Source organism: Leuciscus leuciscus, assembly GCF_965113295.1.
Source record: "Leuciscus leuciscus genome assembly, chromosome: 4".
In the NCBI taxonomy this organism is placed as follows: domain Eukaryota; kingdom Metazoa; phylum Chordata; class Actinopteri; order Cypriniformes; family Leuciscidae; genus Leuciscus; species Leuciscus leuciscus.
In genome coordinates this window covers 6892485-6914559 of record NC_138728.1, presented here as the reverse complement: position 1 = coordinate 6914559, position 22075 = coordinate 6892485, and the positions used below count along the sequence as shown (strand labels likewise).

At 39.5% G+C, this 22075-nt stretch overlaps 1 protein-coding gene across 4 annotated transcripts in view; it reads right to left on the bottom strand.

The window, feature by feature from the left end:
* Positions 1-20268, bottom strand: part of srgap1b (SLIT-ROBO Rho GTPase activating protein 1b) — a 39141-nt gene extending 18873 nt beyond the window's left edge. Inside the window, exons 1-4 of one of the 4 annotated variants that reach the window (XM_082167065.1) lie at positions 19742-20268; positions 6156-6351; positions 2958-3120; positions 2301-2363 (exon numbers count right to left, since the gene is read on the bottom strand). In XM_082167065.1, coding sequence (XP_082023191.1) covers positions 2301-2363; positions 2958-3120; positions 6156-6351; positions 19742-19808 — 489 coding nt within the window. In that variant the 5' untranslated portion in view covers positions 19809-20268. Of the gene's footprint in view, positions 1-2300; positions 2364-2957; positions 3121-6155; positions 6352-6413; positions 6508-6531; positions 7372-19741 lie in introns of those variants that run through there. The other 3 variants (XM_082167064.1, XM_082167067.1, XM_082167066.1) reach the window with 3 other exon arrangements.
* Positions 20269-22075: the final 1807 nt, after the last annotated feature.

Here is a 22075-nt window from a genome sequence, read left to right as displayed (position 1 = left end):
ACGTAGTTTGCAATGCTTCATGGGATTGTAGTTCTTTCCCTCACTAAAGCCATTAAGTACACAGTCTTGTCCAATTTTCAAATACTTTTTTGCTTTGAATCAAAGTTTGTGATGTTATTATGATTCACCTCGTAGCTGGTTGATTTGGTTCATGGATTATAACACTTTATTACATGGCTTGGTTGAATTCTAATGTAGAATGCGGTGTGTTATTTCTTGATAACAGAACGCTGCTAAGTATAACACACCGTTTCCATGCAAAGCAGAGCGTTGCCATGGGCACGCAGGATTCTAACCGTAGAGACGGAACGGACTATTTTCTTTAGCGGAAGCAATACAATCGTTTTTAAATCAATAAACTCCTTTTTAAATCAATATTTCGTGTCAAATTATTGATTTATTTGGTAGGTAGCCATGTAATAAGCGGGATAACGTAGTGCGAGGCGGTTGTTATAGCGAATACAACCCCTTCAGGCTGATTCAAGACCCCGACGCGGGGTTGTATTCGCTATAACAACCGCCTCACTCTACATTATCCCTTTCTTAACGAAGAGTTTTAAAATCCCTAGTTAAGGTTAGTTGAGTTATTCAAGTCATGCATGTTTGTAATGGAGTGACTGCAATCTGACAGGATTTTGTATTTATGTTTGTTGTCTTTCCAGTAATATTTCACAAATTGCATCTTTCTTTTATTCAATAGTCTATAAACACTGTGTTAACATTTGGGGAATTCATGCAGACGTGCAATTGTATTTTGGGCCGTGGTGGATCAAAGTTATTTTTGCAGAAAATGCCAAGACTGTCAAAAAAACACTCCTTTGCTACATGCTAAATCATGCAACATGCTCCCTGTCCCACTCTCGTACTCTGATGTAAATCCATCTCAACAAGGACGCAAAACTGCTTACATGAGGGTTGCAGTGGGGTGGAAACTTCCTGAACTCTGAGTACTTTGGTTCAGAGAATTCATCTCAATTTTATTGTGCGTTCCTTATGTAAGCGGTAAGCTCAGCTGACAGACCTAATGTGTGCTGCGTGTTTTTGTTTTATCAAGGTTATTTATGCAGGAGCTTCTGGCTTTTAAGACTTCAGGCCTGTCAGACAGGCTTATATTCAGGTCAAATATTCACAACTGCACATAAAAACAATTACAGACAAGTAAAATGTCTATTTTAGGTGCTGGTTAACATGGAAAGTGCACACCAATTTTCTATATTTTTCCATACCATATTTTCTAATTGCATCTTATTAATCTTATTGTGAATGATTAATCCATGCATATGATTAATTAAATTTTTAACTTTCTTTAGTGTGTAATGTTGCTGTTTGAGCATGAAAATGTCTGCAAAGTTACAGTCACTCTAAAGGGAGTTATTTGCTAAATCAAGAGCGCACCGTTTCTGAACTCCCTGAAACGTCTCCATTGTAGTCTTGAGTTTTCTTCCAGGAACGAACAAGTCACAATATTACACATTTAAATAATTCCCGCCAAAGGAATACACAAAAAAGGGGCGGGGCCTTGTTGAGTTAGTTAGTAGTGTGTTGAAACTTGCGGTTATGGTAAGGGGAGTAAGTAACACACTCTAAGTGTTTGACCAATCACCACACACTGGTCCAGCCGACCAATCAGAAGACATTGCTTTTTGAAAGGAGGGGCTTTATAGAGACAGGAACTTTTTTGGAACATTCAAGCATTAGATTATTCTAGTAGTCCCCAAAAACAAAATCAAGACTTTGTAAAAGAGCATAATATGGCCTCTTTAAAAATCTGTGATTTCAAGTTTGCTACCTTCCCTCACCAACACTCATTTTTTGCATACTTTTTTTTGAGCCAATCGACTGAGCTGTACAGGTAAATGGAGATCACTCTGGAGATGCATGAAAATTACATCACAGCTCAAGCTACTGGTATGAGATGATATGCCTTCCTGTGATACCATCACTTCAAAGGCAGCAGTTGGGTAAAATATAATCCATTTCATGCTGGTCTTTCCAGCAACTACAGAATAGGGTAAAACTAAACATCAGCAGAAGTTGCAGACAAAAGGAAAATTGTCATCACAAGGCGAAGAGTAATGCAGAAATGCTAGATTGAGTACATGTAAGATAGATGAAACCGATACGGTCGAGTTCTGGAAGAAGGCGAGTGGGAGACAGAGAGTGCCAGTGATAGAAGAGGCGAATTATATATTGATGGAATGATAAAATGAGAGAGAGAAAAGCACCAGCAAAGTGATGGGATGAAAAAGTAATCCAAAAAGAGATTGAGCGGATGATGAGAGAGAATGAGACAAGCTCACCGTGTAGAGTTCGTTAAGAATCTTCATCAGGTCTTCTTGCAGCTGGAAAATGATCTCTTTGCTCTATGGGCAAAAAAACAAAAAAAACACAAGGTGGGTTATAATGGACAGAGAGGAAGGGCCGAGCTGGGTCAAACTCATACAGCCAAGACATTGCTGTTCTTGCTTTGTCGATTCTGAACTAACACAATAGATCAAAACAACTCAAATGTCCACTTAATGGACAGTGTGAACGTAGCCCTTTTCTAATCTACATTAGTGCCGGTCTACTAAAGTGTTATTGTGCAGAGAAAGAAATTCAGTTCCTATAAATAAAACACAACTGTGTTGGATTCTACAGAGACAAAAGACTGAATAATGAATGGTGAATCCACATAAAATAAAATCACAATAAAACTCATGCACACAGTCCGAGACAGCTGTGAGTTTAAGACTGTAATTATACAGACAGAAGTCAAACAAACCGCCTGGAGCAAACACCAGAATTACTAAAGAGGAAGTTCACATTTTGTTTATCCAAATGACAAATGTACTTTAATTATCAAGAGATTTTCATCTCCCATGAGTACCTTTAATGAATGCATATTTTTTCCACCTTTCATTTTGATGTAATTATACGTGCATCCCATCACATTATAGTAGTGACAGGGCCCTCACCTTCTTGAGCAGGCGCATGTTGTCCTCGCTGACATGCGTGAAGCGTGTGATGACGTTGTTGAGGTAAAGGTCGCTGAGTGTGGCGTGGTCCTTACTCTCTCTCCTCACCTGGTTCAGCAGCAGATACCAGCAGTTCACGGGAGAAAGGAGGTTCTGGTCCTTCCTGCAAGCCATGAAAATGTGCGTTTTTAAGATGTCGATGGAAAAATGATCAAACATAATACTCATGAAAATACAAATACAAGAAAAAAAACCCTCATATGTAGATCTCTGTTATAAAGTTTTTGTCATCTGCAAGTAATTCAAGAATAATTTGAAATACCTCTAATTATATATGTGACCCTGGATCATAAAACAAGTCACATGTCACACGGATATATTTGTGGCAATAACCAACAATACATTGTATGGGTCAAAATTATCGCTTTTTCTTTTATGGCAAAAATCATGAGGATTTTAAGTAAAGATCATGTTCCATGAAGATATTTAGTAAATTTCCTACCGTTAATATATAAAACATTTATTTTTGTGAGTGAATCCAGCACAATCGCCAACATAAATGCACAACTTTAAAGGAGATTTTCTCAATGTTTCGATTTTTTTGCACCCTCAGATTCCAGATTTTCAATAGTTGTATCTCGGCCAAATATTGTCATATCCTTACAAACCATACATCAGTGGAAAGCTTATTTATTCAGCTTTCGGGTAAAAAAATTGACCCATGTGACTGGTTTTGTGGTCCAGGGTCACATATATATATATATCCTCAAAGCCTGCTAAGGGGTAATAATGGAACAACAGTTTTAAAAAGTGATTTTTCACTATTATTCCCAACAGAATCTGCATTTTCATGGGTTTAAATAAAAGATTTTTGTTATAAGAGACAATAAAAACAACTTTATGCATCAAAACCAGTCCTTTCACGGTAAAAAATGTACTTTATTTTCAAAAGTCAATGAATTTGCATCTGAATCATTGCATCTGAATGTAACATTTTTGACAAGCCAAACATGTCAGTCTCTGAGTTATATGTAATTTATTTAAGCCACGAAATAAACTTCTTTCTGTAAAATGAGTATAATGAACTATGCAAAATCAAACATTCACCCCTCATGCATGTTATCATGTCGGTTGGAATATTAGAAGTAAAAACATGGACATAACACACTCATGGACATCAATCACTTCACTGAATAAATAATTATTACGATCCATCTGTTTTAAAATCTGAATCATTTGAATATCACAACATCAATGTCTGTCAAAAAATAACATGCACAATACGAGGTAGTTTATACGAGAAGAGGTCTAGCGAGTCACGCATTTCCTGGAAAACCCACACTAACGGATGTTTTAAATATATCATCGCTTTCCGAGAAGAGGGAGAAAATGGCGGCCTGAGCGGCTTCAACATGCTGTCTGTCAGAGACCATAACGTACATAATACATAACTGACTCTCGCAAGCATAGATTCATGAACTTGACAGGTGATTTTTATATGTAGTTAAAAGGTAGTTTCTACAACGTAATTTCTTCTCAGTTGTTAAATAAATTAAGGCAATTATCAAAGTTCAAGAAAATGTTGTTTAATTTTCCAATAAACATTTTACGTGATTTGTTACATTTAAGATTTTGACACAATCAGTTTTCTAAAATTAAACTTTTTCTGAAATGTTTTGCTTGAAAAGAGTGATTGTATTACCTTATAAATAAAAAAATATTTGCGATTGGTTTGTTTTATTCAGTAATAGAACAGATTCATATATTAAGTGACCTACTGTACATATTAAAATATTATATCAAGCTCTTAAATCACAAGCTCTTGGTGATATTCAAAGTGAATATGTTCATTTCTGCTGTGAGACTCTCTGGGTGGCCCGGAGGTTTGCTGTAGCCTACGTGCTGTTTTTGTGAGTGCTGCTCTGTGGCTTTTTTCAAGCAGTCATCCAAATCCACTAATGAACCATTTCTTATTTATTCTCCGAATTTATTCACCGAAATGCTTAGGCTTCGGTGAAGATTTCAGCTGCAATTAACTGAATAGACTAGTTTGCCCTTGGTAGGATCATTCTTTCCAAGAATCAGGGTGTTAAGCAAATGTACCACAACCCTTAAAATCCATGTAAATGAGCTGCAGCTGAACACCAAAAAGAGTTATCATAAAATCTTCATTATGAATGACCAAGTGAATATATCAACATACTGTACAAGCCACTGATGACCAGTTATTGCTCTGAATCTCATTCAATGTCAACATTTTAACATCAAATTTTCCCATAATATATTTGATGCATGAGTTCACAAACTGAATAATAAACTCTTAAGGCACACTAAATTAATTATTTCTTTAAATAAAATCAATCTTACTGACCCTAAACTTTTGAACGGTAGTATATACTGTATGTATAACTACGTTTAAAATCACATGGCATTTTTGTCTGTGCAAATTGCTCATTTATTTTGGAGAGTGAGGATGGCTTAACCACCTGCCGAGGTGAGGTAAAAGACACCATTTTGTTTCACACACTTGATCTTCTATATTAGTAATGGCTGTAGCGAAAAGACAATGGGAAGCCATTTTGGACCAAAGTGGCGAATGTCTTCAGCAGCCAGTGACTAATCACAAAGCTCAGCAGGCATCTGATGGGACAGCCCCATGAGGACCAGGACACTAACAGTGCCCAGCACGAAGGGGGGGGGGGGGGGGGGGGGGGGGGATGCAACAGAAAAGAAACTGTGAAACTCTCTCTCTCTCTTTCTCACCCATCCCTCATCACTCTATTTTCCCATCAGAATGTTATCTGCATTAATGAGACAGCAAATACACAGATGCCTGTACACACACACACGCACACACACACACACACACACACACACACACACACACACACACACACACACACACACACACACACAATAACTACAGCAGACACAGCAATCGCCTCTCCTCTGCCATCTCTGATTTTTCAAGCATGAAGCTGCGGAGCATCATGGGTAAAATATTCCAGACGTCGCCCTAATCCACCACAAACCACAGTCAAACAAAACGGGGAGGGAGAAATCATTTGAAGGTGATCGAAAGGCACCTGAACGAAAATGATTCGCCACTGATCTGGCTCAAGAAAACGAATCTTTAATCATTTATGTGCATTTCCAGCGTGGCACACACACACACACACACACAAAATCTCCACTCACTTGTATTGTTGGTGGTCCTTGGTGCTGCGGGTTTTGGCCATGAAGCGTTCAGCGAGCTTCTCCAAGTTGCGTGAATATTCACTCTCGATCTCTGCTTTCTTCCTGAAGAAATCCTGCAGGTCCTGGAGGAGCTGAACCCGCATGTCCGTCTGCTGCTCCAGACATTTCTGCTGCTCCACTAACTGAGACCGTATCTCTGCTCACACACACACACACACACACACACACACACACACACACACACACACACACACACACACACACACACACACACACACACACACACACACACACAGAGACAGACAAAATGATGTTAGCTAATTAACAACGGCCTTGACAGTGTTTCATACTTAATGACATCTGCAGTGTAACTGACATCACATGACACGTTCGAGAGTGACTTGAACACAATGTGGGCACTGATGGGTGAAGTTGTGCTCTCTGAACCAGAGGTTTTCCTCCTAACAAGGCGGTCTGGATTCTTCCTTAACAACACACTGGTTATCACACTCACTGCCGTTGCCAAGACAACAGGTAGTGGAGTGGAGTATCCCATGAGGATTAGCGTGTGTGTTTATTGGGGAGGAGGTATTCAGTATTCTCCATCCTAGTTCTCATCTCCACTTCTCCTCAAACTCCTCCTTTTCCTTAAAGGAATAGTTCACTCGGAATTAAAGACCTGCCTCATGTCCTTCCAAACCCATTGATCTTTTCTATAAAAAGGCAGAGGACAGTGATTTGTTTCGACTCATTTCAAAACAGAAGCAAATGTATCATAAAAGTTCTAATCTAATTCTTCTGAAGCGGTGTTATTTTTGTATTACTTACATACTATTAAAGTACTCATTATTTTGAATTAGCTTTAATCTTTATTTTCAGGTTTTGATTTTGTTGTGCTTTTGACATTTTTATTCATTTTTTTTTTTATTAGTCTTAGTTTTTTTTTCTTTTTTCTAGTGTTTCTTTTAGTCTCTTTCAGTTCTTTTAGTGCTTTATCTTAAACCTATTGCAGTCAGTTGCCAGGGCAGCATTTCTAATTTTCATTAGAAAAATTAGTTAATTTAGTTAATGACAATAACCCTGTTCTGAAGAACATAAGCTTTGTGTGAGGAATAGTCTGAAATTTAAGCCTTTATTTACTGCTAATCTAAGATCACGAGTCAGATTTGAGAACGAATCATTCTCGTGTTGTGAACCTGATTAATCTATTAATTGAAAAGTTTCATAGACTTAGTTCATAGACGTAGATTCAGACTATCACTATTTCTCTCATTAGAGGCCTGTGTAACAGTCGTAAGCCAGTAAGAACTGTGCGTGTAAACCTCACTCCCCTGGCCTCAAGAGGCTCGCGAGAACCCTTCTGAAACCTAAAATGACAAATGGGACACCCCGCGATCTCACGGACTTAATGGACACGGGCAGCCATTGTAAGTCCACAAAACCGAAAGTGCATATGAAGTGTGCCTTTTGGGACAGGGCCTCTAGCGACTGACGTTACTGCGGTCTTTAGCCTCCTCGCTAGAGCTGCTCGGAGCGAGTAGAGTAGGACCGGTTACATTTGGTGCCGTGACCCGGATGGGAGTGAGGTTTAGGGGTTGAGTGTAACGGACGTAGGCCAGTAAGAGGTGTGTGTGTAAACCTCACTCCCCTGATCTCAAGAAGCGCACCAGCGACTGATACTAGACGCCTCCATTAGGGTCCTTGTTAGCAAGCCAACTTCCTACACCTGGGACCCCGGTTCGAATACTGCTCGGAGCTGGTTGAGTAAGACATCTTCATGGGATGATTACATCGGTTACATCTGCATGGGATGGATTTTTCAATCCTGCAAGATTATGTACCACTCCCATCCGCGTCCGCCAAAAATATGTTAGATTTTATCCCACGTTTTGTCCCGTTCCCTCCCACACTACACTTCAGTGATAGACTTCTGCATGCTGTTATTATTAGATAATTATATTTTGTGGGAGCCCACGAGTCATTTCTTTCTCCCGTACGGAGCCCCTAAAGGGAAAAATAATGAGATGGGAGGAAAAATAATAAGTCACTTTTGCGTTCTCTCGCAAATGTTAGGCATACCCCAGAGAAACTTGTGTTCGCTAGCAAAACCTTTTGAGCTCTCTGAGAGTGAACACAAAGTTTCTCGAGGAACACAAAAGTTTTCCGAGGGAACAATAGTTTATTGGGGGAACGGAAAACATTTGCAAGAGAACGCAAAAGCATTGACAAATAATTTTTCCTCCATCTCATATTTTTTTCCTGCAGGGGCTCCGTACTCCCGCTCCCCGCACACATTTTAGTATCTTCCCTCCCGCACCCAGAAATTCAAAACTTGTCCAGGAAGAAGGACAGATTTTCAGTGACTTACGTTATAAATTCGGGTACTGTATGTTGCTCAGACAAAGCTATCGTATGACCTGTAATATAAGTGAATACGTCACATGGACCATTTGGACTGTTTTTGCATCCTTTTTGAAGCTTAAAAATATTCAGTGCCTGTTAACTGTAATTGCTTGGAAAGTGTAAGACAGCCATACGGTTTTGAAACAGGGCCATAACCACCCCAAAATTCCCCCTAGGACAATCCTCCCGAAATATTCAGGCCGCTGTGTCTTTTTAAATGGTTGATTCTTACATTTTGTACCCCAGACCTTGAATCCGCCTGGATTTCAAACAGCATAAGGATGAGTAAATAAATGACAGAATTTTCATTTTCAGACAAACTATTTCTTTTAAACTGCTTTTAATAATAACGCTCCCTTGTTCCCCTTCACCAGCCTGCTCTCTCCCTCCTTTTCTTCTCCCTCACACTTTTCCCCCTCTCTTTCTCTCTCCGCAGACCAACTGTTTAATGTCACACTGCCTCTCCAGCTCGAAATAACAGATGAGACAGCAGGCTTGGCGTGAGCTTTGTGTGGGTGTGTGTGTGTAGGAGGGTGGGAGGGACTGTGAGAATCGGAGACGTGTGTGTGTGTGTGTGTGTGTGTGTGTGTGTGTGTGTGTGTGTGTGTGTGTGTGTGTGTGTGTGTGTGTGTGTGTGTGTGTTTGCGTGTTCTGCATCAGTGATGGTGGCATGGTGAGCAAGGTGACTCTTTTGATACAATATAAGACATGCCTGTAATCCAGCAGAGAATCAGAGGTGATTTATAAAAATAAATGTGGTAAATGAAATGCCACTGCCTGGTGCGAGTGATGCATGTATGTTTTTCCTTTAAGCTAAAGTGTGCACTTTTTTGCATCGACATGCAACGACAACTACACTGGTTCTATACAGAACCTTAAAGGGGTTATGAATTGAGAAATCAAATTTTCTTTTCTTTTGTCATTTAAGAAGTCAATGTATTATAAAAAAAAAATATCCAGTGAGTTTCAGAACTCAAGACTTCCTCGTTAGCCCCAAAACAGCTTTTTATTAAAACCAAGCAAGAAAACAACTCGTTTCGGATTTTGTTACATCATTACATCATAAGTGTGACAAAAGACAAACCTCTGCAGAAGAAGATCAACGCCTGCTTGTACATCATTGCCTCTTTAGCCCCGCCCACCGATTCACGCATGTCATGTAGTACAGACGCAAACACAGGCTAGAGATGCCTCTGAGACGTTTTGCATTGCCAAGTTGTGGAAAAACACAGACTTTGCATTGCCGTTATTGTGATCCTAACATTAAAAATACGTGGATGAATTTAATTTTTTTAACGAAGTTCTAGTCGGATCGCGTCAGTAAGACCGTTTGTTCACTTCATGTTTCTGCGGATTGATTTTATATAGGACAATTTGACGCAGGTTTTTCAGAGAGACTGAAAATAAAAGATGATGCAGTGCCAACTTAGATTTGACAGTAATGTATATTCTTCTAATTTACTGTATATGTACGTATATGTATATTTATATATGTATATATGTATATATATATATATATACACATACATACACAGTACTGTGCAAAAGTCTTAGGCATGTTAATATCCACCCCACCCCCTGCCCCCCTCCCCCTGCCCCCCCAAAAATGGTTTAAAGTAAAAAAACTGCAAAAAGACGCTTGAAGAAACCTTCCTGCAAAGCTATCTGAAAAACTATGCGCAAGTGTACCTGGACAAAAGCCGTTTTAAACGCAAAGGGTCGTTACACCATATATTGATTTGAATTAGTTAATCGAAGTTAAATCATAAATAAATTCAATTTATGATTTTATTTTTGAAAGCATTCTCACTTTACAGCATTTTAACACAAGTGCCAGTACTTTTCACAGTAGGTTTCTTCAAGCATCTTGGAGACGTTCCCGCAGTTCTTCTGGATTTAGTCTGTCTCAGTTTTTTCTGTTTCTTCATGTAATCACAGACGGACTCGATGATGGTGAGATCAGATCATACCGGCTGTTGTCAGACTCCTTGTGCATACACAAATCTCACTGGATTATTACAATTAATGGCAAAAAGAATGTTTGGAAATGTAAACTGATATTTCCTACTGACACACTACAGCAAAAGATATAAATAACTGACTTAAAACCATTCTTTTGGGGGGTGTTTTTTTGGGGGGATATTAACATGCCTAAGACTTTTGCACAGTACTAATATATATATATATATATATATATATATATACACACACACACACACACACACACACACACACACACACACACACACACACACACACACATTCACATATATACACATATGCATATATATATATATATATATATACACATATACACACATACACATATATACACATATGCATATATATATACACATATAAATATATACATACTGTATTATGTGTGTGTATAACCTATTAACCTGCCATGTGAGCAGAGATCCTAATCTTAAAATGGCCAAATATTGGACAATTGCATGCAGTCTTTTACTAGTCCAGCAGTTGCCGACGATGCTGTTCTCAAGAACATCTGACGGGAGAAAACATCCGACTGCAACGGAGCGCATCCTCACATCCACTGCCTGCACTCATGTTGATGCCATGCTCATCTGTCATCTGGACAATGTGCATTCAGAGTGTCCATGCAGGTTTCCAACCAGTTACCAACAGCTGACTGGCAATAACCACCTTGAAACAACTGCAGAACTGGAAGTGAATTGAAATGGCATCAAAACTACAAATAAATAGACAGTGACTCATTTCCACAAGCCTTTGAAGCAAAACAGGCAGACGGTGTTAATTAAAACAATATAAAATCATTGTTTGTCCATATGGATGGAGCGGAAATACATAACATTCCCATCATGCTGGGTTTGCGAGGATGTGGATATGGACATTTAGAAAGATGAAATAACAAACTTGCTGGCAAACAAGTGTAACATACACACTTTGTTCCACTCACTGCTATAAAAATAATCGCCCTTTATAATTTTTTTCCAATTTTATCGCCATTTATCATTTTTTCCCAATTTTGTCTTCACAAGTCGCTGTCTATCTCATATTTGACCTTTGAACTTGTGACCGCGGTGAGAATGTCTGATACCCTGCGGCATGCGCCCGACCCAGACTGTTTCCATGGCAACAAGGCTTCTGCTCGGCAACCTGAGAGCGTGAGGAGTGCGCAGGCATGCTGTACAGCAGCACTGCACATATTCACATGATGCATAAAAATGGGAACTCAAACCACAATAGCACCAAAATACACATGTATGCCCTTCACAAAAATAAAAATATCCAATTTATGAGGAAGAAAGGGAACTCAAATTTGTATTCCCTAAAAAACCACATACGTCACCATGCTGAACGCTATCCTGCCACTTCCCAATTATTTTCCATTTCTGCTTAGACTTCTAATCTGCATCTCATCCTCTCTCACGCTCTCTTCTATTTATCTAAAGCAAATTTACTTCTTAGGCTTTTTCCTTTAGCCTCTACTTTTCGCTCCCTGTCCTCTCAGTCTAAAAAACGCATAAGCATTGCCGAGTCTTTGCTTAAAAGTCTTGAGAATCATTATGTGTCAAAATGTCTACATTTTTCTGCAGGAATGTAAATGCAGTTAAAACAACAAATCGACTTTGAGACATCGTCTGCTTGTGTACTCGTGAATTATATATATATCCATCCATCCATCCATCTTCTTCCGCTTATCCGGGGCCGGGTCGCGGAGGCAGCAGTCTTAGCAGAGACGCCCAGACTTCCCTCTCCCTAGACACTTCCTCCAGTTCTTCCGGGGGGACATCGATGCGTTCCCAGGCCAGCCGGGAGACATAATCCCTCCAACGTGTCCTAGGTCTTCCCCGGGGTCTCCTCCCGGTGGGACGCGCCCGGAACATCTCCCCGGGAAGGCGTCCAGAAGGCATCCGGACCAGATGCCCGAGCCACCTCAGCTGGCCCCTCTCGATGTGGAGGAGCAGCGGCTCTACTCTGAGCTCCTCTCGAGTGACCAAGCTCCTCACCCTCTCTCTAAGGGAGCACCCAGCCACCCTGCGGAGAAAGCTCATTTCGGCCGCCTGTATCTGGGATCTTGTCCTTTCGGTCATGACCATAGGTGAGAGTAGGAACGTAGATTGACCGGTAAATCAAGAGTTTCGCCTTGCAGCTCAGCTCCTTCTTCACCATGACAGACCGGTACATCGACCGCATTACTGCCGAAGCTGCACCGATCCGTCGGTCAATCTCCCGTTCCATCCTTCCCTCACTCAGTCAAGACCCCAAGATACTTGAACTCCTCCACTTGAGGCAGGAACTCTCCATCAACCTGAAGTGGGCAAGCCACCCTTTTCCGACTGAGAACCATGGCCTCTGACTTGGAGGTGCTGCTTCTCATCCCAGCCACTTCACACTCGGCTGCAAACCGCACCAGTGCATGCCGAAGGTCCTGGTCTGATGGGGCCAACATGACAACATCATCCGCAAAAAGCAGAGACGAAATCATGTGGTCCCCAAACTGGACACCCTCCGGCCCCTGGTTGCGCCTAGAAATTATGTCCATAAAAATTATGAACAGAACCGGTGACAAAGGGCAGCCCTGCCGGAGTCCAACATGCACCGGGAACAAGTCTGACTTGTCAAGTCGCCGGCAATGCGAACCAAGCTCCTGCTCCGGTCATACAGGAACCGGACAGCCCTTAGCAAAGGGCACCTAATCCCAGAGCACCCTCCACAGGACGCTGCGAGGGACCGTCGAATGCCTTCTCCAAATCCACAAAGCACATGTGGATTGGTTGGGCAAACTCCCATGAACCCTCCAGCACCCTGGAGAGGGTATAGAGCTGGTCCAGTGTTCCACGACGAGGACGAAAATTGCACTGTTCCTCCTGAATCTGATACATATATATATTAGTGCTGTCTAATATATATATATATATATATATATATATATATATATATATATATATATATATATATATATATATATATATACACACACACACACACATATATATACATACATATATATATATACAGTATATTATATATATATATATATATATCATACATACAGTATATTATATATATATATATATATATATATATATATACAGTATATATATATATATATATATATATATATATATATATATATACACACACACACACACACACACAGTATATATATATATATATATATATATATATTTAAATATATATATATATATATATATATATATATATATATATATTTAAATATATATATATATATATATATATATACTGTGTGTGTGTGTGTGTATATATATATATATATATATAAAAAGTGTTGATTAATCGCATCTAATATTAAACTTTTTGCTTACATAATATATGTGTGTGTAATGTATACATGTTATAAAATGTATTTATGTATATTACATGTCTCTCTGTGTGTGTATTCCATATATACACAATATAGACTTCCATTGATGTTCTATCAGGTTACTGATATTTTCTGTGGCCTAACCCAACCCCTACCCTTACCCAAACCTACCTATCACAGAAACTTGTCCAAAACACTTGGTTTAAATAAAAACTAGATTTTATTAAACTTTTTTACTAGTGTGGACCAGTAAAATGTCCTCACTAGTCAGTTGTCATAATATTTCACTATATAAGTCGGGACATTTGGCACTCACAAATACAGCCAAACCTGTACACATATATTTACACACAGATGGAACGAATGTTTTTACTAAAAAGTGTCAAGGAGAAGTCAAGATTAGGTGAGGCTTCATCAAATACACAAGACACAACAAATGTAATCAAGCACATACAGATCCAAGGTCAGGAGATACGAACAGCTGAAGTGTACGTGTAAGGACTAAACAGACAGACAATGACTCAACTCCACACCAGACTTAATGTAATTGACCGTAGTCACGCAATATTGCATTCAACACAAATGAAAATTAGGTTATGAGGGCTAGACAGGCAAAACATCTTTCAAACTAAATATTTTATTTCTCATGATTTTGAATATGTCTACCCTGAGTCCTGACTAAGCTCCATTAGCACATCTCAGTCGTTTTAAACGGAAATAAGACTCGAGATAATCTGTAAACCAAGCCTGGCTAAATAAGCTTTCAGCTTTAAACCCAAGAGTAAAGGCAAAGACAGGCTTCAAGACCCACAATCCTTAGTGTAAGTACTGCAGTATATGTGGTCCTCTCCGCCGTGGTCTTAAATAGATTACTGGATCGATATCTATACTTGATTAATGAGACTTACAGGGCTCCTATTATAAATACATGCAGTGGGTGGCTGGAAAATCTGTCTGGTCTCGACTGATACAAAGAATTCAGTCTTGACCAAATTAGCTATTTGTTCACTGTCTATTCTTAAACAGAGGAAGTGAGGCCATATGTGGTTTCCAATCATTATTTTGAAACATGACAAGGGCTGAGATGGGTACATGAGAATGGGATGATACTACACACACAACTCACTATAAAAGTGTACACACGTAGTGGACATCTGGTCCTTGTCCACCTCTCAGCATTTGCCATCACCTTACTTGTATTACAATACCACATGCACATTTATTTTGTTATCTAAATGAGGACGTTTCATAGGCTGTGTCTGAAATCGCATACTCCATTTGATGAAGACTGCACTTCTCGACCATTAATAATGTATGTTCTGTATTTGTGTAGTACGAAAATAATCAGGACATACTACATCATGTTGAAATTGTCATGTAACCTACAGTAGACATCAGTCTTGTTGCTTTTTTCAACGTTCACAAATATGATGATTCCTCAACAAATGTCATCAGATGCACACTTTAAAGTCTTGGCAGAAGCAATACATCGTCCGAGGTTTTTTTTTATATGAATGTTTTATGTTTTACCTACTGTTCTATATCCAACACCGATGGATCTCTACTTGTCACGATAATATAAAACTCTCCTGATATTAGAGTAGCAATTACAGAACCATAAAATAAAGCATATTTTGTTCCCTTTCTGTGCTTGGAAGGGTTCAGTTTGAGCAGATGTTTTATATCATCATCGCTGTCCTCATCAGAGCTCATTTCCCAGTACATTCAGCATCTGGCTCATATTCACCATCTCAAATATATTCTCAAAACGATCGTTTTCAACATTTTCAAAATCATTATTTTGATCGCTGACAGCTTCTTTAACAGATCCAGCATCAAGGGACAGTGACACTAATATTTGATTGCGTTCAGTACTTGCTCTGAGCCATTTCAAGCTTTGCTGATGATGCTTCCTATTCTTTTGTTTTCTGCCTGCGTTAACTATTAGTGAAAATCACTTCATCATTGTGTATCAGACATTTCCACCTTGTCGGATAAAGGTGAATTGCACTTATTCAGTCATCAAAGATTCAATTATTGTTGTGCAGAAAAAAAAAATACTTACAATGTAACACACCTCGGGTCGTTAGCGACCCTATATAATTTTTACAAAAAATAAATGGAAAAAACAAGCACTCTTTTGCCTTGGAAGTGGTCGAAAGCGGACAAGCTCAAAACGGTTTAGACCATGTTTACAATTTAACAGTTTACTCATGGAGCCACATTGAAATCCCTCTATCTCTGGAAATGCACCATATTGGGGCTTAAAAATTAAGATACCAAAAGAAAAGTTTGTTAAGAACCAAAATCTTAAAGGATATTTGATACTTCTTGAGTTACAGGCATGTAAACTTCAGGGGGGAAAACACAAGAAAGTGCTTTTTCCCCATTTTTGAACTGTCACCGTTGGCATATGTAGCAACAAAGATGGCTAAAGACAACAGATTGTATTAATAGACCCACCAATCTCTGTGTATTGGACTGGACTGGATCCAATAAGGATCAATTTGACCAGCAACATAAAAATCATAATCAATTCGAAAATAATACAAGGGTCAAAATGATTCAAAATGTGACGTAGCGACACACTAAAGAAGATGAAAAAGAAGATAAAAAAGTTGGTAGTGTTTCTGTGAATGGATAGTGAATTTCTGAAAAATAGGAACATAATACATAACAAACCCACTAAAAATGCTTCTTTCATCTGTACAAACCGTTTTATGTCACTTTGCATTCCCTCTGAACATTTATTAAAGAGATGTTTGGACTCTGATGGCTCCTTCTGTGGGACTCTAAACTAACAGATGAAATGTCTTGTAGCGGATTGGATCCCCTGAGCCGCAATAAATCTGATTCATACAGTCTTTCTAGGCAGAGGAAGTACACCAGTGAGTCAGTCTGCGGCCTCCGACGATGAGGTGTATATGCGTGTATGTGTGTGTTTGTGGCTGGACTGGACTGGACGGAAGCCAGAAGTGCAACTCGACATCAAATCTCATGAGAATAACAGAATAAAACATTATGGCAATGTCACACTGTAAGACATCAATTTGTTTTCTCCATCTTTGTGCGTTTTCTTTGAGCCTTGCATGGGAACACACTGTGCACATGCACACACATGCTATAGCTATCAGTGGATGATATGAGGGTGGGGTTTACAGTAGTGTTTCTGGTCGCATGCATGTGTAAAGCTATTGTACAACACAAGCTCCCAACAGGACAGAAAAAGCCACTCGCTCGAGCGCCGTTTCTTGCTGATGAAGCAAAAATATTTTGTGTAATGCGCACACACACACACACATACACACACACGCACACACACACACACACGCACACACACACACACACGCACACACACACACACACACGCACACACACACACACACACACACACACACACACCAATGTTTTCCACATTAAACTGACTCGCTTTGAATCACCATAACTGTGTAGTTCAGTTGTGTGTGTGTGTGTGTGTGTGTGTGTGTGTGTGTGTGTGTGTGTGTGTGTGTGTGTGTGTGTGTGTGTATTTGCAGGTACAGTCAAGGTCATGTGCCTCGCTTTCCTTCTAACTTCCTCCCTCAGAGAAAACCATTTCCTGTGCGGACGCTGACAGACTCCAGCAGGACTTTCTTTTTTTCTTTTTTTTTTACCTATTTTTTTAAATGGGATAAAATTTCAAACAAGCATACACAGTGAAATTTGTTTGTACGCCATTTTTTGTCAAAGTCGTCAATTTCACAATTAATTCCAAAGACACATTAAATTACAAGGGAAATTCTGAAGTAGAACATCTTGTAAAACATACTTCAATAATCAAAAATAATTTTTTTACAGTGTTTTTACACTTAGTACACTAACAAATGCGGGGTTGTTTAAGCCCATGTTTGAGTCAAATATGTAAAAAAATTGCATTTGGGTTTGTCCATATTTGACCCAAACACGTGTTGAAACAAAACAACCCAACATTTTTTAGAGTGCAAGCATTTAAACATGACTCTTTTTAAACATTAAAAGAAAATTAAGCATGTCCCTTCTGACCATCAATCACTCATCTGTCTCAATCCATCCTCAGTCACACTACTGTATGCCACACACACTGCTGTACGTGCGGTCCATACTAAACAGCACTGCTGCGGCAGGAGGATTCCCTGATCTTGCTCCCTGACACACACACACACACACACACACACACACAGATACCCATCGCTTCCCCATTGGACATTCACACACAGACTGGTGGTTGAGTATCCATGGAAACATGTACAATGCAGCAAGAGCCTGTTGAAAAAGGAGTGTACCTAAGCACACATTTGACAACCGTGAGACGTCCATATGTTGGGAGTGTGAGCACAAACGCAGCGGCCCTGATACTACACCAATCTATCAGCATGCCTTGAGTTGCCTAGAGACCACCCTCACTCTCACCACCATTGGCCAATAGCAGCTGAGACAGCAACTCAGCTCCTTACATTTAAATATGGTGCTTCTTTTTCCAGATTTTTTTCTAAAACATATTCCCATTTTATGATCTAAACGAGCCATACACCTTCACCTGACTACAGTTGGAGCACTGGAGACAGGATCTGCCATGCGGGTTGCCATGGAGCCCCCCCCCTCTCTCTTTCCATCTCATCGATTACACACTGTTAAACGAGTGCGCGTGCACAAACGCCCGCCCTGCTGTAAGGGCAAACAAATCAAGCAGGGTGCATTTTATATACTATTATGTTGATTTTGCAGCCTGTATATGTTGTACCTCCCACACTTATGCTGGAAATCTACCGTAGGCTTGTTTTGGAACATGGTTGCTGGTTTCTAAATAGTCCAAGCTGGTGAAATAGCCACCTAGAGCTGGGATGTCCAACTGGTAGCTAGTTTTTTTTTCAGCTGGTAGTCAACCATCTAACATGGTTCAAAAACCATGTTGATCACTTTGAGATGCTGGTTGACCAGTAACCACATTTTATATACCATCTGGACCATCTTGAGCTTGTATGAACAGCTGGTTGCTGGTTTCTTATTAGCTGGCCATGTTTCAAAAATAATCTTGACCACAATCTAATTTGGTTGACCACGTTGCAACCTTCTCAACTTCCTTTAGCTGGTAAAAGCAGCTGACAACTGGTTTCTAGTTAGGCTATTCCAAGCTGGTCATTAACTGGTTGACCAGTAACCACCATCTTGAGCTGGTATGACCAGCTGGTAACTGGTGTTTAGCTGTTAGTTAGCTATAGTAAACCATCTAACATGGTTCAAAAACCATGTTGATCACCCTGAGATGGTTTCTAACTGGTTGACCAGTAAGCACATCTGGACTATATTGAGCTTGTATGAACAGCTGGTTGCTGGTTTCTTATTAGCTGGTCAACCAGCTACAATATTTCAAAAATAGTTTTAACCACCTTTGGTGTCTAGCTGGTAATAATTTGGTTGATCAGTTACCATGTTGCAAAAACTATCTCAACCCCCTTTAGCTGGTAAAAGCTGACAACTGGTTTCTAGGCTTATCCATTAGCTGCTTGACCAGTATGTTCCCAACACCATCTTGACCAGGTATGACCAGCTGGTCAAAGATGGTTTACTAGTTCTAACCAGCAAAATAATGCTAGAAACCAGGTTAACATGTTTTAAAAGACAACCCCCAGCTTAACATGAATTTTCCAGCAGAATTAAGTGGTTTAAAATGTTTTGAAAAACAATTCAAATTAAATGGGAAGCAATAATGCAATTGAAAGGCATTATGAAATCTTATTTGGCCATTATGTTAACGCATGCACAGGGTTGGTATTAGGTGCATCAGATGAAAGACCGTCTCCAGGTACCCGTCAGGTGCGAGTGTTCTTACCTTTCACTTGGCTCTCATACTCCGTAATGATTTCCTTTTCCTTTTTACTCTTGATCATGTTAGACATGACGCCTGTGTAGTCCAGATCCGCTGGTCCCTTCTGTCTGAAACCTTTCTGCTTCTCCGAGACGCGTCCCTACTGTGCCCGATGCGTCATATCTAACCACAGGTTCAGTGCGTGATCCGGCAGCAGGAAACTATAGTCCGTAAAGCAAAGCGATGACATTCAACCATGCACATCAATGATTATTAGACCTGCACAGACAAAAGACCCCTGAAAAGTGGCACGTGAACCACGGGGCGCGTCGTTACAGCCGCATCGCCAGACGCGCAAGAACGATTGGAGATGCAAGTGGCCGCATCAATATTACGCACAGGTTGAGTGCGCACGCGATTAACAGAACAGATACGCGCGTCTAGAGGTGACAGAGACTGTAACTCATCTAAACTCACTCTAAGGTGTGAGAGTATCTGATTGTGTATGCAAAAAATTCGTTAGGTGTGCGTGTTTCTTGCGCGCGCTCTCCACGCTACTGTCAATTGGTGGGCGGGTTGGGGCGTGAGTGTGTGCATGCGTGCTATTGCCTACACATAAAATTGACAGTCACACTATTTCAGGAAACCTCAAATCCAGTTGTTTCCAGCCCAGGACCTTGAGTTCCCAAGTTCTGAACATTTTGGATGGTTCTCTCATTTAACACACCTGACTTGTATTATCGGCTTATTAGTAGATGCTACAAGACCTGAACTGGGTGTGTCAGATAACGGAGAAATCCAAAATGCTGGATTGAGAATCACTGGACTAGATTTACCCGGCTATTTACTTACCCATAGGGTTGATAGATGGCATTTGTTGAAATTACAGTAAAAATTCATTTCTGCGGAGCAATTAAGTCTGATAAAACTTTATTGTTGTTGTTGTTTAAAAAAACACAATTGGTCTAGTTTCGTCAATAGATACCAATTAAGGATTGAACACCCAAATTAAGTAAAACTAGAGAGAGAGAGATTTTTTTTTATTATTATTATTATTTTACTTTAAGCTTCGACAGCATTTCAAAACATTTCCGAAACCACAAAGGTTAAATTTCAAGAATGCAGCCTACATGTGTAGCCTACGTTCGAAGTGACAGCAGTTATTTTACTGACAACAATTATTTTAAAAAGTCGACCCCTCTGAAAATCACCGAGTAGGCTAATTGTCCAAACGTATAATGCGGTGCAAATGCATGATGCCAGGTTTACATCAGTTTGAATTTAACCTTTAAGGTAACCACAGTAGCTGTGGGAAGCACCAGTCTGACTTCTGCTGGAGCAACTGTGCAACTACAAAACAGAGTAATAATTCACACAATGAAAAGGCTTCTCAATGACTCCCCCATTCTTCACTTAGACATAAGTGAAGTGGCTGAATGATGTAGGAGGCGCTTTGTCCAATAGAATCTGTCTGCAGACTGCAAGACTTCAAGTTACGCCCACTTCAAGTTACGCCCACTTCCTGTTACGCCCCTCTCTTGCAGTCCGCAGACAGACCCATCTCGCTTTGTGGGTCACTTGTAACACTGCGCAGAGTCAGCAGGGGGAGACAGAGAAGAGAAAACCAGAAGGTGGAACCAATTCTGCGACACTGATCTCATGTCAGTTCTAAGAGCAAACAGAGAATGGGTAGTGTTTAGGTATATTTTGAATAAAATATAGTTTTATCATTATTTATCTCACATTTCTAGTTTGATTGTTCTACAGGGTAAAATCAGGTTAAATAAATAAAGTTTTAAAATAAATAAAGTAATAAAGTTTTGATTTATTTGAATCAATTTAAATGTATTATCTATTATCATGTCGGGACAGCATGTAATGCTGCAGAGAAATCATCCTGTCAAGAACACAATCAGCATAAATCAGTACCACAAATAGTACCATGATGCATTTTACACTTGAAACATATACTGATTTATGGTATTGATAAATATTTCCGTTTTTTTAAGAAGAAGAGTGTGCTTGCATAGTTTTCATCAAAAATAATGTTAAAGTGTTAATTTCAATAGAATTATTGAATGAAATCTAAGCACTTTGAATACTGTCTTATTTACAATATTTTTTCATGATTTGTCATGTGAAAGAAATTTAATATGTTCTATATGTTTGCATTTTCTTATATTCATAAACTTAGAAACATGATGATTGACAAAAAGTAATGTGTGATTAAATGTATGACCGAGACAGAGGGTCTCCATTCAAGGGTATAATATGATAGACAAATCTAAACAATAGTTATGGCTGAGACATATCTTCATTTAGCCTCGAGAAATAACCTTGGGGGAGCCAGTACTATAA